The following is a 15,452-nucleotide window of genomic DNA, read 5'->3' as shown; positions in this document are numbered from 1 at the left end:
TAGAACTCACTGAGACATATATGTCTCATCCCAATCCTTATTTGTTTCAGATCAGCAGGTTGTGTCAAATATACACATCTCAAAAATGGTTGTTTATTAAATAGTGAATATAAATAATATTTTATTAAATTTGACTAAAAATTGTAAGGTTCACTTTCAGACTTGGTTAGTATATTATGCAGCCTATAACTTGATGTGTTATTTGAACAACCATTTAGTTGACAATTTATTTGACAACTTGACAACCCTATAGATTTACAAAGGAAAAAATAAGTATTGAGACAAAAAGTCAAAACATTATTACTAGATATGCCAGATACTCCCTCCGTTCTAATATATAGGAAAAATTTACTTTTTATGTACATTTATTTAATGATGTATTGGTCCGTATTATGAACCATATACATCATTAAATAAGTGAATCTAAAATTTTAAGACACATTAATAAGCGTACACAATAATTGTTAGAAAGATAAATAGTATATGAAAGATATGTTGTTTACTCGTCTGAACAGTTTCCTCCATTAATGCATTTATTGAACTGATCTACAAACCCTTCCTAGTTTCTTCATCTTTGAAATTCGACTCCAGTATTTGCAGCAAAGCTGTTGTTTTTGCCCATGCAAGTCTCTCTAGAGACCTCTCAGGCTCAAATATGCTGGCTGCTGCTACATGATAAGCAAACAACATACTCTCTTTGCTCAATCCAAACCCTTCTAGTTCTGATTCCATTTACCACCTAATATTGCAATGCATCATTAGTTATTGCTTTCATTGAGTGAAGCATTTTAGAGAGTATTTCGTGGTTACTACCCTTACCTTTGGATTTCTTCTTTCCATTCATCATAATGCATTGCTTGACAATTGTTGTAATCCAACTTTGCAAGCTCAAGATAAACATCATTGGTCATGTACGGCATCCTATCAAAATAAATAGAAAAATAGAGGCATATAGTATTAAACCCTAAATCTTTTTGGTAGTGAAGACTCTATTACTTAGTTCTAAGCTATTAGGTAAAGGTGAAATTGTTTTGCAGTCAATGATCTGAGTCAGCACGTTCAATGTAAAATTAAGATTCTTACCTGTAAAGGGTCTTGCCAATCCAAACATCATTTTCACCACCGTAATCTGGGTAAGCTAGCATACCATGACATCCAGAGCATAACCCACAGCTGTAGAGTGTTTGCTACAATGTAAATGGGCTAAAATTATCAACATAAATTTATCAATTCTCAATGTATTTCTTGTTTTTTTTACTGTATGCATCGGTAGGAAATGTCTGCAATAAACTCTGAGACTTTTTTTCCTTCAAAATATGGTTAAAAATACCCTAGTCTTTATTATGAGAAGAAGATGAAGACAGGGGTAAAAATTGCATTTCCCGAATGGATGACGATGATATTTTTGTCCATTCTCATGCCATTTTGCTAATTTGATGACGTGGCAGTGATTAAGTTGGTCAAAGGACGAAATTTTAAATGATTAAACAATGCAAGGGTAAATTGCTAGGATTAGCGATTACTGGGATTAATTTTTAAATGACGTTTAATTGCAAGGACGAAACACATCATTAAGATTAAAATTTATATGGTCTCGTTATTTTGAAAATGAGTCATACATAATTCAGTGGAATTCACATGAACTTAATTAGAAGTATACGTGCAAATGCCAAAAAAAACACAATTCTCTTTGGATTCACCCATCCAGACGTGAGAAAAACTTCTTCCGTCCGAATGTGTACTTCCGATGGGTTTGGATTTTAAGAATTATGGGGAACTATGCTCCCATAAACTTTGAAATCAGTAAGAATGAAATTAGAGCTCACCTTGCCAGGTAAATCATTGGTTATGATCCATTTATCTAAGAGCTCATTAGCAGCACGTTTCTTTTTTAAATACTTGGCTGAAAAATTCTTGGCATCTTCAAGAATCTTCTCTTGAAATAGCACTTGAGAATCTATATATAGATTGAACATGTCAGTAACAGCTTGATGAAACTTACATATCCGACTTCTCGAAAATGAACAACCCACTTTATAGTTTTAGTGAAGTACTAATTAATCAATTATTGATGACAACATTAATAATTGATAGTATTCGCGCATACATAATAAATTATTTTCAAATTGAAATATCAACCTTAATTTCTCATTTTACTCTTTATAAGTTGGTGAAATCTAAGAACTTACCGGGTGAAACTTGGTGGCCATGCAACCTTAGGATTCTAAATCCCATTGCTGTATCATTTATATCTTGAACCTCCGAATTTCTCGCCCAACAAATACCTTTCTTAGTCCAATATCTAAAATTTTCAAATTACATTTGTCAAGCCAATATCTAAAATTTTCAAATTACATTTATCAAGTGAATAATCATATAGAAAGGCGGTGCATTTGGTACATTTTCAGCATATATATATCATAAATATATATGTGTTCTCACATTCATACTTTTTTTTTCAACTATTTGCAAATTGTAATCCACTTATCATATATGTACCTTGACACATAATTCACAGACTCCCTGATCTCTTGTTGAAAATATCTCAAAATTCCAAGGCGTTCGAGCCGATCCACAACCCACATGTGTTCATATAAGTCCACAGGAAAGACATTTGGATAAATATTTCATCATTTTAAAACACATACTTCAAATTTTATTAATGGATAAGTTTATTATATAATTTAAAATAAACTGAGGTAAACACTCCGACACCCCTAGAGTTTTGTTTGTTATGTACCCATCATCCAACCATTCATTATTTAAACAGAAAATTCAAATTTTTGGTTAATTTTACGTAAGGTCTACCGATACACAAAGAAATTTAAAGTTATTTAAAAATTTACCTTAAATTAATTAAAAAAAAAACTATTATATTCCATCTAATCCTTGTTACAAGAAAAAAACATCAATATCAATGATATTATTAATTCAAATACTAGTAAACACTACTCCACTTGCACTAGAATAATAATGGATGCATGGGGATTAAGCTAACCACCAACTCATTTGTTCTATTTCTCAATTTTAAATTCAAATACTAGCAAACACTACTCCACTTGGAAATAGAGATAGTTGTACAGAAGGTTAAAGTAGTAAAATAGTTGCGGTGTGGCAGGTTTCGTTACCCGAGTTTGACTAAATTTGGGTGCAAAGTGAAATAGTGAGGGGATTCAAAATGATAAAACTACATGCTTATCGGTTCAAATTTATAAAATCCAGGGGATGCAATTTCAACCCCTAAAGTATGTAAATTTGAACCGATAAGCATGTTGTTTTATCATTTTAAATTCCCTCATTATTTCACTTTGCACCCAAATTTAGTCAAACTCGCGTTATAAAATATGTCACACCGCAACTGTTTTACTGCTTTAACCTATTGTACATGTGCCTATATTTCCAAATGAAGTAGTGTTTGCTAGTATTTGAATTTAAAATGGATGAGAAATAGAACATATGAGTTCATGGCTAGCTTAATCCTCATGCATACATTATTATTCCAGCGTAAGTGGAGTAGTGTTTGCTAGTATTTCAATTAATAGGTTCATTGATATTGATGTTTTTTTTTCTTGTAACAAGGATTAAAGGGAATATAATGGTTTTTTTCTAATTAGTTTAAGGTAAACTTTTAACTAACTTGAAATTTCTCTTGTGTCGGTAGACCGAACTTAAAGTTTACCAAAATTTTGAATTTAGTTTTAAATAACAAAATAAATATAAAATAGAATATAACATTGAATGGTTGGATGATGGGTACATAACCAATAAAACTCTAGGGGTGTTTGAGTGTTTACTTTAATTTATTTGTCATGCATGTTTAAATTATATAATATAACGTCCATTAATAAAATTAGAAGTATGTTTTAAAATGATGAAATATTTATTCAACAATCTCATAACATGAAATCGCATTTAAGACAATTGTAGAGTATGTACATAATTTTAAAATATATATTATATTTAAGGTGATAAAGAGTGCATATTCCATAACTAATTAAATACTTATAATTTTTCCATATTATGTATAGAATTACCCTTTTGACACATCTGCGGGTGCATATTCCATGATCTCAATGCTATAACACAAGCGAAAGTATTGACAATCCATTCAAGAGAAGATGGAAACTGTGGTGTATTTTCATCATTAACATTTTTTATTAGAGCAACCCCAGCTGTATCATAAAGCTGATATGGTTATCTCTCCATCTTCCATTATCCCTAACATCAATTTCATTGCATTTACCCGCTTCCTAATCTCCTTTGTCACCAAAACCTTCAAAATAAATTGATAGCTAAGTACATTTATCTTTCTTGATTTTATGTCAGAAGTAAAATATTAGTTTGCCTCTAATTACTATGACCATCCCCTCACAAAAGAATTAATGTAAGAGAATTTTTGAAATAATAAAATTAATTATGCATATAATAAGAGTATGAACTATGAAAGAAAACTAAAATTACCACGGGACTAAAATAAGAGATGAGAAAAGAAGAACAAAATACACAATATTTTTTTGCAAGGAAAGCACTCAACAAATAAGGAAAGCGTAGAAGAATTTTTACTAAGGGGAAACCTTTTGCGAGAAACTATTTTTATTCTTTCACTTTTAACAATTGGTTACTGCTTTGGTGTGGAATACATCTTTGTAACAGCCCGGTTTTCGTTACATTTATTTTAATTATTTTTATTGTGTGTCTATATGTGCTTGTGTGTGATTGTTTATCATTGGGTGCATTTTAATGGGTTTTCGTGTTAGAAGGGTAATTTAGTCATTTTGGACTCAGGGGTATTTTGATCATTTTGTGAGTAAGGGTAAATTAGTTATTTATGGTGAGGATTATTTTTAGTATTTTACTGTTGAGTAACCGTTGCTAGTATTTTACCGTTAAGTGATCATTAATAGAAACATTTTAGAATTGAGTTGGAGTGGGTTAAGTCCACTAGGGTTTTAGGGTTAAGCTCATTAAGAGAATAGAATATATAAGACTTGTCTTAAGAGAAAATATCACACAATGTTTAATTACATAGATATTTTGAGAGAGGTAGAGAGAGAAAGTGAAGGAAAAGAGGAAAAAGGGGTTAGAGAGAAGAGGAGCTTGAAGATTCAAGAGTTGGAGAGAACCTAGGAGCTAAAGTGAAGCTTGGGCTAGGAATTGATGATAATTAAGGTAATGGGGTTAGAATTAAATTATAATCATTTTTAGTTTAAATTTTCAATTGTTGTATGAATAAGTGCTTAAATGAGTAATTGATTAATTGTTTATTATTGTTAGAATTCGTGCTCCAATTATGATGTTATGTTTGAACGCATGAAGTTGTTGATAATTGAATTGTTGTTGGTGAAATTTCATGTTCAAAGTATGAGAAAGTGATATATGTTGAATTATACTCAAATTGATTAATTATGCTATGTTGTTGTTGAATTGTGATAAGATTCATGTTCAATTGAAGTTGTTGTTGCTAGGTAATGTTGTTGATGATGATTCATGGCTTGGATGTTCATAAATCATGATTTGATGATGAGAAATAAGTTGTTGTTGTTGGTTTGGTGAAAATGGGTTGATTTGTTGAATTATGTTAAGATGTCAATTGTTGTTATGTTTGATGTGTTCTTGAGAGCCATTTTGAGTACTATGACCTATAAACAAACTTTGGAAACATATTTGGGCATTGGGAGATCAAAATTGGGGATTTTGGGTGAAAAAGGGGAGGAACTCGAGAGTTTTTGTGCAGAGCTGATGACTGGACGCTTAAGCGTGCAGTCACAGTAGCTACTGGAACTTGCACGCTTAGGGAGCCAATCCGAGCTTTGTAAAATGATTATTTCAACTTGTTTAACTACTTTTTGAACCCCTAAACCTACTGGAACATGTTTAGCTCATTCAAATTTGGGATTTTCCGTTTTGGGTTGAAACTTGGAGATTTTTGGAAATTCCGGATTTTGTTAAATTGAATTTTTATGAAATGAATAAGATTACAAGTTAAACCTACATCTCATATAGACTTAGGTAAGACTTGTAACGTTAGTCAAACATCTTAATCATGTTAAACGTGAATTTCGGGTGGGAATGTGAAAAATGTTAACTTGGGTTTTATCATACTTTTTTTTTATAAACTAGGAGAGTGGACACATCATCAAGAGACGTCATCGACATCCCAACTAGGTTGGGTCCCCGAGATACCTCCATCCTACACCGGTACACTCAAGAAAATTTTATTAAAAAGAAGGAAAAAAGTAATTACTTCAGCTATTCTTTGAACTAATGTTTAATGGTTTGTAAGTGGCTTAAGCCCTTGATTACATGATTGATTAAGATTGTTTGGTGAGTTTTCAAACTTTATATTGTTATCTTACTTAAGAGTTATCAAGGTCGGCCGTTTGCCACTTGATATGGTTTTATCGGAAAAGATTCTTTTAAGTCAATTATCTTATGACTAAGTGAAGATGTGTGAATGAATTGTTATATGTTGGATATGATATTTATCATAAGATGTTGTATGTTCTCTTACTTGGAATATGAGAAATATTTGGAGTGGTGAAACTATATGATGTAGTTGATGTTGAATGATATTGATGATTATTGATGATTATGGTGATAACTTGATGATGACTCTTATTTGAATTATGACTTGAATGTTGTGTGGACGTAAATACTTGATAATGCAATTGTTGTGGAGATGATCAATATATTTGGAAGTTGTCCTTTATATTTTTGTGAAAATTATGAGGTGATATTGCATTGTCGAGTCTTTGCTTGTATGTCCATGCATCATAGTCATGTTGAGTCTTGTAGCTGTAAAAGAGTTGAGCTCTTTTACTTCGGTGATTATGTAAAATGGGTGTGAATTCTTACATACGATGTTTTTGTTGCATCGAAGGTGACTACCTTGAGGTTATTTGGTACCACATGCATATATGTGTCGAACTAGGTGCATATCATGTTGACATGAGTCTTATTTGTTGCATGTGAATGATGATTGTTGATGATAAGTGTGTTTGATGAATACATGCTTGTGATATTTGGAATTGATTGGTTGATGAATTATGTCATAATTGAATATGTGATTTGATGAATTTGTGCATTAGTGAAATTATTGAATGATGTGATTTATGTGGATTGTGTATATGTACATTGGTGGATTTTGTCGATGGTTGTAAACAAATGATCTATTCTCTAATTGCACATCTTGCTTACTTGTGCTTATACACTTGATGAATCTACTCGATGATAAATGTTTTGGTAATAGTGATGAGGTGAGAATTGTATATTTGTATATACATATATGTTTTTGTGATTCCTTTGATAATGATAATTACTTGCTTATAACTTTGAAATGTATTGTTGAGTTATGTATTCTAAATGAAGAATAATGTGAGTATTCCTTTCTTGATTGTTGTTGATGAATGATGAGCTTATGTCGATGACTTGATTAGTTATTGAACATGTTGCTATGCTATATTAGTAATTTGATTGCTTGAAATGTTATGATGGGGGATAAAAATCATGTGATGCTAGTATTCTAGGAGGGATGGTTATGTATATGTGTTATGCATGAATCCTTGAATGCTTATATTTGTTTATGTGATTATGATTGATGTAATACTTATGTGTGATGGACCGCCTACCTGTCTGTATGGATGGGTAGATATTGTGCAGGATTAGTTGCTTTGGTGAGTTGCTCGGTGGTTGCTTGGATAGCGGGAGCTATCTCCGCTATCGTGTCTTAGAGTCTAGGATAGGCTCTGATCTAGCTGTCTGTTTTGATTATCTAGATTATCTGTTTTGGATTTATTCATGTTTGGAGATTTACCCATTTGTCGGGACTTGGAGGATTTTTATGATTATGTATTTTGATATCATGGCATGTATGCTTGAAGTATATGGTTTATATCCGCTGCAACTGTTGAGAATTTTATACATGCATGTTGTTTTGGTTTTTGTATGATGATGTAGCGTTTATTTCTTGAATATATGTATTATCCGCGTGTTTTATCGCTTTAATAGAAATAGGGCGTTACAATCTTCACATTGGCATTGTCTATTTATGAGGCACCAATTGGTTAACCCATACTACTTTCATTTATAACACCATATGCATGATGCATCTTTCAAATTTTATTTTCAACAAAAGTGGATTTATCATTCATAATCTCCTATTTAAAGCTATTTATGTCAGCTTTTAAAATCTTTGTATGTTGTTAACTTCTTATTGGTACATTATTAATATGACATATGAGGATTGACATCACATAAACTTATCAACATTAATTTACTTTGTCATCACACTTTCTAGATAAATCTTTATTGCGAATCTATTCATGTCCACACTTCCTTCCTCTACTACTTCACAAACGTAGTGATATTGAACACATAATGTTATACAAGATATATTTCAGGTCTCCATAATGAGATTTTAAGTAAAAAAAAAAAATTTTATAAACATGAAAAAAAGTGTTCATATTGTTAATATAAGAGATGGATTAATAGTGATAACATACCTGATGAAAAGATGTGTCCTCTTTGTTATCCATCTCCAGAGTCTCGACCCATTCGATAGAAGGCACGTTATCTTGAGAAACTTCATTAACATATTTTGCTAAATAGAGTCATCACATTAATTTTAATATTTCATTTTAAAAATTAATTACTTCAAAGATAATGTGTGAAAATATGAATCTATTCTCAAAATCCAAGTAAAATGTATATCACCTTGAGAGCGTATTGAACGAAATCTGTCAACATTCTGTTTTCCTACGATGATTCGGAGGGGATGTATACCTATACAAATATTCAGTAAATTAATCACTAAAAATTTAAAAGATATATTTAATTATAGCAAAAAAATTATTGAGAAAAATAATAATTAGAGGTCAGTAGTTTTATTGAAAATATATCATCTTTTTTCATTGAGTTACTAACACAACATATGTGTTAGACGAGAGAGAAGATGAATAGTATAAAGTTAAAATATAACAATGGATTGAGATTCAAATATACTAATATTGAGATGTATATATAGCCATTCGTTCTTATAGACAGTCACACATAAATATATATTTTTTATATCAAATTTGTAAAATATTAGACGTCAATGGTTTTATTGAAAATATATCATATTTTTTCCTTGAGTTCCTAACACAGCATGTGTTAGATGAGAGAGAAGATGATATAGTGATTGATTGAGATTGAGATGTATATATAGACATTCATTCTTATAGGCGGTCATACATAAATATATATTTTTTATATCAAATTTGTACAATATTTGAGTCATATAAACACAAACATTTTGTGTACTTCTAATTAAGTTTTAATTAGTTTGATTTTCCAACAAAAGCTTTTAGGATAATATAGACCACAAATTATCTACAAACGATAACTTCCTCAGACAAATTTCGTAGTTTGACTATTCCTAAAAAAAAAATGTTATTGGATTAGTTTAACTGTCAAGGTGTATATTATTAACCATCAAATTAATCCAACAATCATTGTTTTGATATGGAGACCAAAGTGGTTGATAAGTATTAATCAATGGCAAGAAAATATGTTGTATACACCATATCAAACTAAAAAAAAATGATAGCATCATTTCACCTCCAATATAATAACTTTAATTTATTTTAAAATATCTAACAAGACAAATCGTTGAAAATAAGAATTTAATTAAGATTGAAAAGAAAAACATATATACTAATATACCTCTCAAAGAATGATATGATTGTTGACGGATAAATTGAAAGGATAGTGGAACTTGAAAATATGTGTCAAGCAAAATGATGGAGGCAAGAGACTAAGGAAGAAGGAAATCTGGGAAGTCATTATGCATTTTTTTTTTGTTTTACTAATGATGCACTGGTTCTTATGATTTACAATGATTTCAAAGTATATATGTGATTGTTATAAATAACATGAAGGAAATGAAACTAAGTGATATTAAATTTGTTTTTGGATTCGCCTCAAAATTATTGGTTCATGCATTTTTTTTTTTTTGTATATACCTTAATTTGATAAAGATTTTTTTGTTACAATGTTTTAGCAAAGGTTTGACTATATGACTATAAAATGATATATCTTAATTTGGTAAAGATTTTTTTTTTGGTACTATGTTTTAGCAAAGGTTTGACTACATGACTATAAAACTATATATCGTAATTTGGTAAAGATTTTTTTGGATACAATGTTTTAGTAAAGGTTTGACAGTTATAATTGTATACATTCATTGAATCTGAATTAATATAGTATCATATAAAATAAATTATATTGTCAAACAATCACATATAATTTTAAGTATAGATTTTATATTATTATGATTAAATTAAAATATTTTTAACAATTTAATAATTATAATTTATTGGAGATAATTTTTTTTTTACAATAATGACGAAAAAAATGGACGTGACGAGTTTATTTCATAAGTGATTCTTAATCAACCATGATACTTGATTTTTGTGTGGGCTAAATTGTTAATATTGAGATTTGTTAACAAATTCCCTTTTAGCTATAAATGGTTAAGAATATTTTAGTCTCTAACTAATAAATTATTTGTTACTTAGTCAATATTGCAGGTTTTGCATTTTGAATGTGTGAAAGTATCCATTTTTATTTGGTCTTTGTTTATTTATTATTTTTTTTTAAGATTGTATTATAATAAGCAAACTAGTATTTAGAAATTATAAATTTCCTCTCTCAAAAAATAGAAATTTTTTTTTTTGAAAGAAAAAAAAAATAGAATTTATAAATTTCTAAATTATGTTTTGAAATATATATAGTCAGGATCCGTTGATACTAAATTTTAACCATTGATTTCTTTTAATCCAAAGGCTAATAATTGAAAACTTAAAAGTATCATGTATCATATTTAATGTGATTTTTATTTCCTAATTTGTTCCGCCGGATTCTCTCCCTTCTCATAATGAGATTGTACCGAATTCAAATGTGTGATTTATTTAGATGTACTGGAATCCGTTTGAGTTCAAGTATGATTTTTTTGTTTTAGAGTTCGTATGGCTTTCAATTCATTGACATATCAATTGCCTTAACTATGCCAATTTGCAAGGAATTCAAGTATTCAATTTCCAATTGAATTCAATCTGAATTGATGGAAGCAATTGACGTTTTTTTCACTTGATCAAAAATAAGAGAGGAAATAAGAAATACAATGATGAAAACTTGTGAAAAAATGGTACACAAAAAAACTATCATGATAAAATGGTTTGGAAATTGATAATAAGAGAAAGAGAGTAGAAACAAATAGAGGAATAAAGAGATAGAAGAAGATGAAGGGGATGAAGAAAGAGGAGAGGGTCATGGCTGAAAATTAGGAAATCGTGATCTCAAAGAGAGAGAACTGATGAAACAAATTAGGAAATGAAAATTGTTAAAAGATATACTACATGATACTCTTAAGTGGTTCACATGATATTCTAAATGAATAGATACAAACCTTCAGATCAAAACAAATCAACGGTTAAGATCTGGTGTCAACGGATCCATTGACACTTAGTGATAAGCATGTATCTGTGGTGGTTAATATTTTAACATAAATATATTGAAATAATCATATGAAAAATATGCATAAAATTTCCTCCATCGTAAATCCATTCGATTGAAAAAATTATGTAAGTACGTAATTTCATTTCAACCTAAATGTGGGGTATTGTAAAAAATAAACTTGGTATTAGTCGATTTCGACTTGATCAATTAAGTGCTAACATATGACACAATCGATCGATTAATATGTCATTGAAATACACACTCAATTGATTTAACGACTAAAGCCAAGTGCTGGTATTTTTACTCGCTAAGTACACATTTCTTTTTCTTTAGTTTTTTCTTGCTTTGTACACTGATTATCTATCATTTGTACGTGCTCCATTTCCTGTTCTATAATATTGACTCATTCATTACATTTAATTAATTTAATAATGACATAAGATAAAAACTAAGAGGACTTGTTACATGTGCACACATTAAAAAAAATGAAAGCCAATTCTACTCAAGTAATGCTTTAATATGGTAACTATTAGTACATAAAGCAAAGCAATTGAATGAAGACCAAGTCATATTTCTTTATCATAATAATAGGCTTAAATAGTTATAAGGTACACTATTAATAATTAGTGAAATGGATTTTGGCTATATAATTCCAAAGAAAATACAAAATAATATTATCAATCAATAAATCAGAAAGTCAACTATTTTAATGTCAAGTCAAGATAAAATAATTTAGAATAAAAATCAGAAAAAATATCGGGATCTTACATTCTACCCACCTAAAATATTTTCGTCCTCAAAACTGTTAAGAAACGTAGATTACCCGAATATAAATGAGACAAATTACCCGGATGTTACATTCTACCCACCTAAAATAGTTTCGCCCTCGAAACTGATACTGAAGATAAATTCTAGATATTGCTATCTCTTGGAATCAACTTGACTTATCAGCTATGAGATCAAGATTTATGCATTTATGCCTAAAGAGCACAATGTTTCAATAATGAAACATACTAACAAGGTTCGAGTGGTGTATAGAAACAGACAACATCTCATGAAGACTTCCGAGGACATGACCAGCACTAAAAAGCTCACTCAACTACCTACAACCCCACAGTCCGAACTAGATCGAACTACTCTGATACCAACTGTAACAACCCAAATTTTGAGACAATAACTTCAGAATAGAAATGAATTCGGAAAACATGTTCGAAATTTGGTAAATTCTGCTGGATTTTGTTTACGGGTTTTGGGACTGGGCTTCGCTAAAATGGTAAGAACTCTCTCTCTGTAACTCCGAATCAGGTGGTTCTTGTTTCTATGGTTAGCTAATGAAATTTCCGTCGTTTGGTCAAGTATTGAGGTCTGGAGGTAACTTTGAAGTACGGGGTCTGATACTAGAATTGTGCAGAATCTGGGTTAGCACTCATGTGAGGAAGATTGTTGTTTGTGTTGCATCTTGAACACCTTGCAGCAAGCTTGAGCAAGCGAGCAGCAGATAGGGGTTTGCTAGCTTGTTGGAACTTGAAGCTTGGAATGGAAGCATAGCATATCATGGTGAGTTCTTAGAGAGTTTAACCTACCTTTGGGTTGTGTAATCTTAGCAAGAAAACATGAATTTAGTTGAGTTTAGTTTAGTAAGAATTTTAGTACCCAATGCCAAATCTTGTTGATTATTTGTTAATATTGCCATGCTAATGATTCTTGATGTTTATACATGCTGCTAGAAGGTATTGTGCATTGCAGGAACAAGTTTTGAGGTGTTTGGGGTGAAAATTCGAGTGCTGCACTTCAGGACCCGAAGAAATTCTTTATTAGCGATATATTTAGCTAATAGCAAAATCTCCCAGAAGAAACTCACCATTGGCGAAATGGGTCTGCCTTCCCATTTTGCCAATTGGCTTGTGGACTCTTAGGGGGGCCTGTGGTGCCGTTCGATACTTTTTATCGCAATGTTTTCCATAGACATCATTGAAGCAACGCACATTACAACGAACGATTCTCGAAATGAAAATCATGGCAAAATTAGCATATATTTCAAGAATGGCCAAGAGAGTTTAAGCATGTTATTCGGGTAACGATGAACTAAGAGTGGGGTTAAAGCATAGAACCTCGACATAGATCGTCGAGAAACTAGAATGTTAGCTAGAACCCTAAGCAAGTTAAGTTATGGTTAAGTAAGTAAGTACTAAGACAAATTATCATATATGGTCAAGACCATAAAGTAAGATGTAGGTGTCATGTCTTTCCGTTATCCACGCCAAGGGGGATACGAGAGGTTCTCGCCAGGGGAACGGGATACGCTCCACAAGGTAGGCCCGCACGTCACTGAGACATTTATGTCTCATCCCAATCCTTATTTGTTTCAGATCAGCAGGTTGTGTCAAATATACACATCTCAAAAATGGTTGTTTATTAAATAGTGAATATAAATAATATTTTATTAAATTTGACTAAAAATTGTAAGGTTCACCTTCAGACTTGGTTAGTATATTATGCAGCCTATAACTTGATGTGTTATTTGAACAACCATTTAGTTGACAATTTATTTGACAACTTGACAACCCTATAGATTTACAAAGGAAAAAATAAGTATTGAGACAAAAAGTCAAAACATTATTACTAGATATGCCAGATACTCACTCCGTTCTAATATATAAGCAAAATTTACTTTTTAAGTACATTTATTTAATGATGTATTGGTCCGTATTATTATGAACCATATACATTATTAAATAAATGAATCTAAAAAGTCAATTTTGCTTATATTTAAACACGGAGGGAGTATATGGTAACTACTAACTTCATGAATTAAACTCAACTCAAATTTTAAGACACATTAATAAGCATACACAATAATTGTTAGAAAGATAAATAGTATATGAAAGATATGTTGTTTACTCGTCTGAACAGTTTCCTCCATTAATGCATTTATTGAACTGATCTACAAACCCTTCCTAGTTTCTTCATCTTTGAAATTCGACTCCAGTATTTGGAGCAAAGCTGTTGTTTTTGCCCATGCAAGTCTCTCTAGAGACCTCTCAGGCTCAAATATGCTGGCCGCTGCTACATGATAAGCAAACAACATACTCTCTTTGCTCAATCCAAACCCTTCTAGTTCTGATTCCATTTACCACCTAATATTGCAATGCATCATTAGTTATTGCTTTCATTGAGTGAAGCATTTTAGAGAGTATTTCGTGGTTACTACCCTTACCTTTGGATTTCTTCTTTCCATTCATCATAATGCATTGCTTGACAATTGTTGTAATCCAACTTTGCAAGCTCAAGATAAACATCATTGGTCATGTACGGCATCCTATCAAAATAAATAGAAAAATAGAAGCATAAAGTATTAAACCCTAAATCTTTTTGGTAGTGAAGACTCTATTACTTAGTTCTAAGCTATTAGGTAAAGGTGAAATTGTTTTGCAGTCAATGATCTGAGTCAGCACGTTCAATGTAAAATTAAGATTCTTACCTATAAAGGGTCTTGCCAATCCAATCAAAACATGGTTAAAAATACCCTAGTCTTTATTATGATAAGAAGATGAAGACAGGGGTAAAAATGTCATTTCACGAATGGATGACGATGATATTTTTGTCCATTCCCATGCCATTTTGCTAATATGATGACGTGGCAGTGATTAAGTTGGTCAAAGGACGAAATTTTAATTGATTAAACAATGCAAGGGTAAATTGCCAAGATTAGCGATTACAGGGATTAATTTTTAAATGACGTCTAATTGCAAGGACGAAACACACTATTAAGACTAAAATTTATATGGTCTCATTATTTTGAAAATGAGTCATACATAATTCAGTGGAATTCACATGAACTTAATTAGAAGTATACGTGCAAACGCCAAGAAAAACACAATTTTCTTTGGATTCACCCATCCAGACGTGAGAAAAACTTTTTCGGTCCGAATGTGTACTTCCGATGGGTTTGGATT

The 15,452-nt window shown here is 31.0% G+C and overlaps 1 protein-coding gene across 1 annotated transcript; it reads right to left on the bottom strand.

Moving 5' to 3' along the window:
* Nucleotides 1-463: 463 nt before the first annotated feature.
* LOC25479920 ((-)-kolavenyl diphosphate synthase TPS28, chloroplastic) lies at nt 464-8,942 on the bottom strand. Its single transcript, XM_039826667.1, has 8 exons — nt 8,713-8,942; nt 8,502-8,599; nt 4,035-4,273; nt 2,190-2,302; nt 1,827-1,957; nt 1,084-1,187; nt 820-921; nt 464-739 (listed from the first exon to the last, which is right to left on the bottom strand). The coding sequence occupies exons 3-8, from the start codon at nt 4,106-4,108 to the stop codon at nt 733-735; spliced, it is 531 nt and encodes a 176-aa protein (XP_039682601.1). The 5' UTR covers nt 4,109-4,273; nt 8,502-8,599; nt 8,713-8,942; the 3' UTR covers nt 464-732.
* Between the last annotated feature and the right edge of the window lie 6,510 nt (nt 8,943-15,452).

The sequence above is a fragment of the Medicago truncatula genome, chromosome 6, assembly GCF_003473485.1.
Source record: "Medicago truncatula cultivar Jemalong A17 chromosome 6, MtrunA17r5.0-ANR, whole genome shotgun sequence".
NCBI lineage: Eukaryota > Viridiplantae > Streptophyta > Magnoliopsida > Fabales > Fabaceae > Medicago > Medicago truncatula.
The sequence above is the reverse complement of the archived record's forward strand: the minus strand, read 5'-3'. Positions and strand labels throughout refer to the sequence as shown.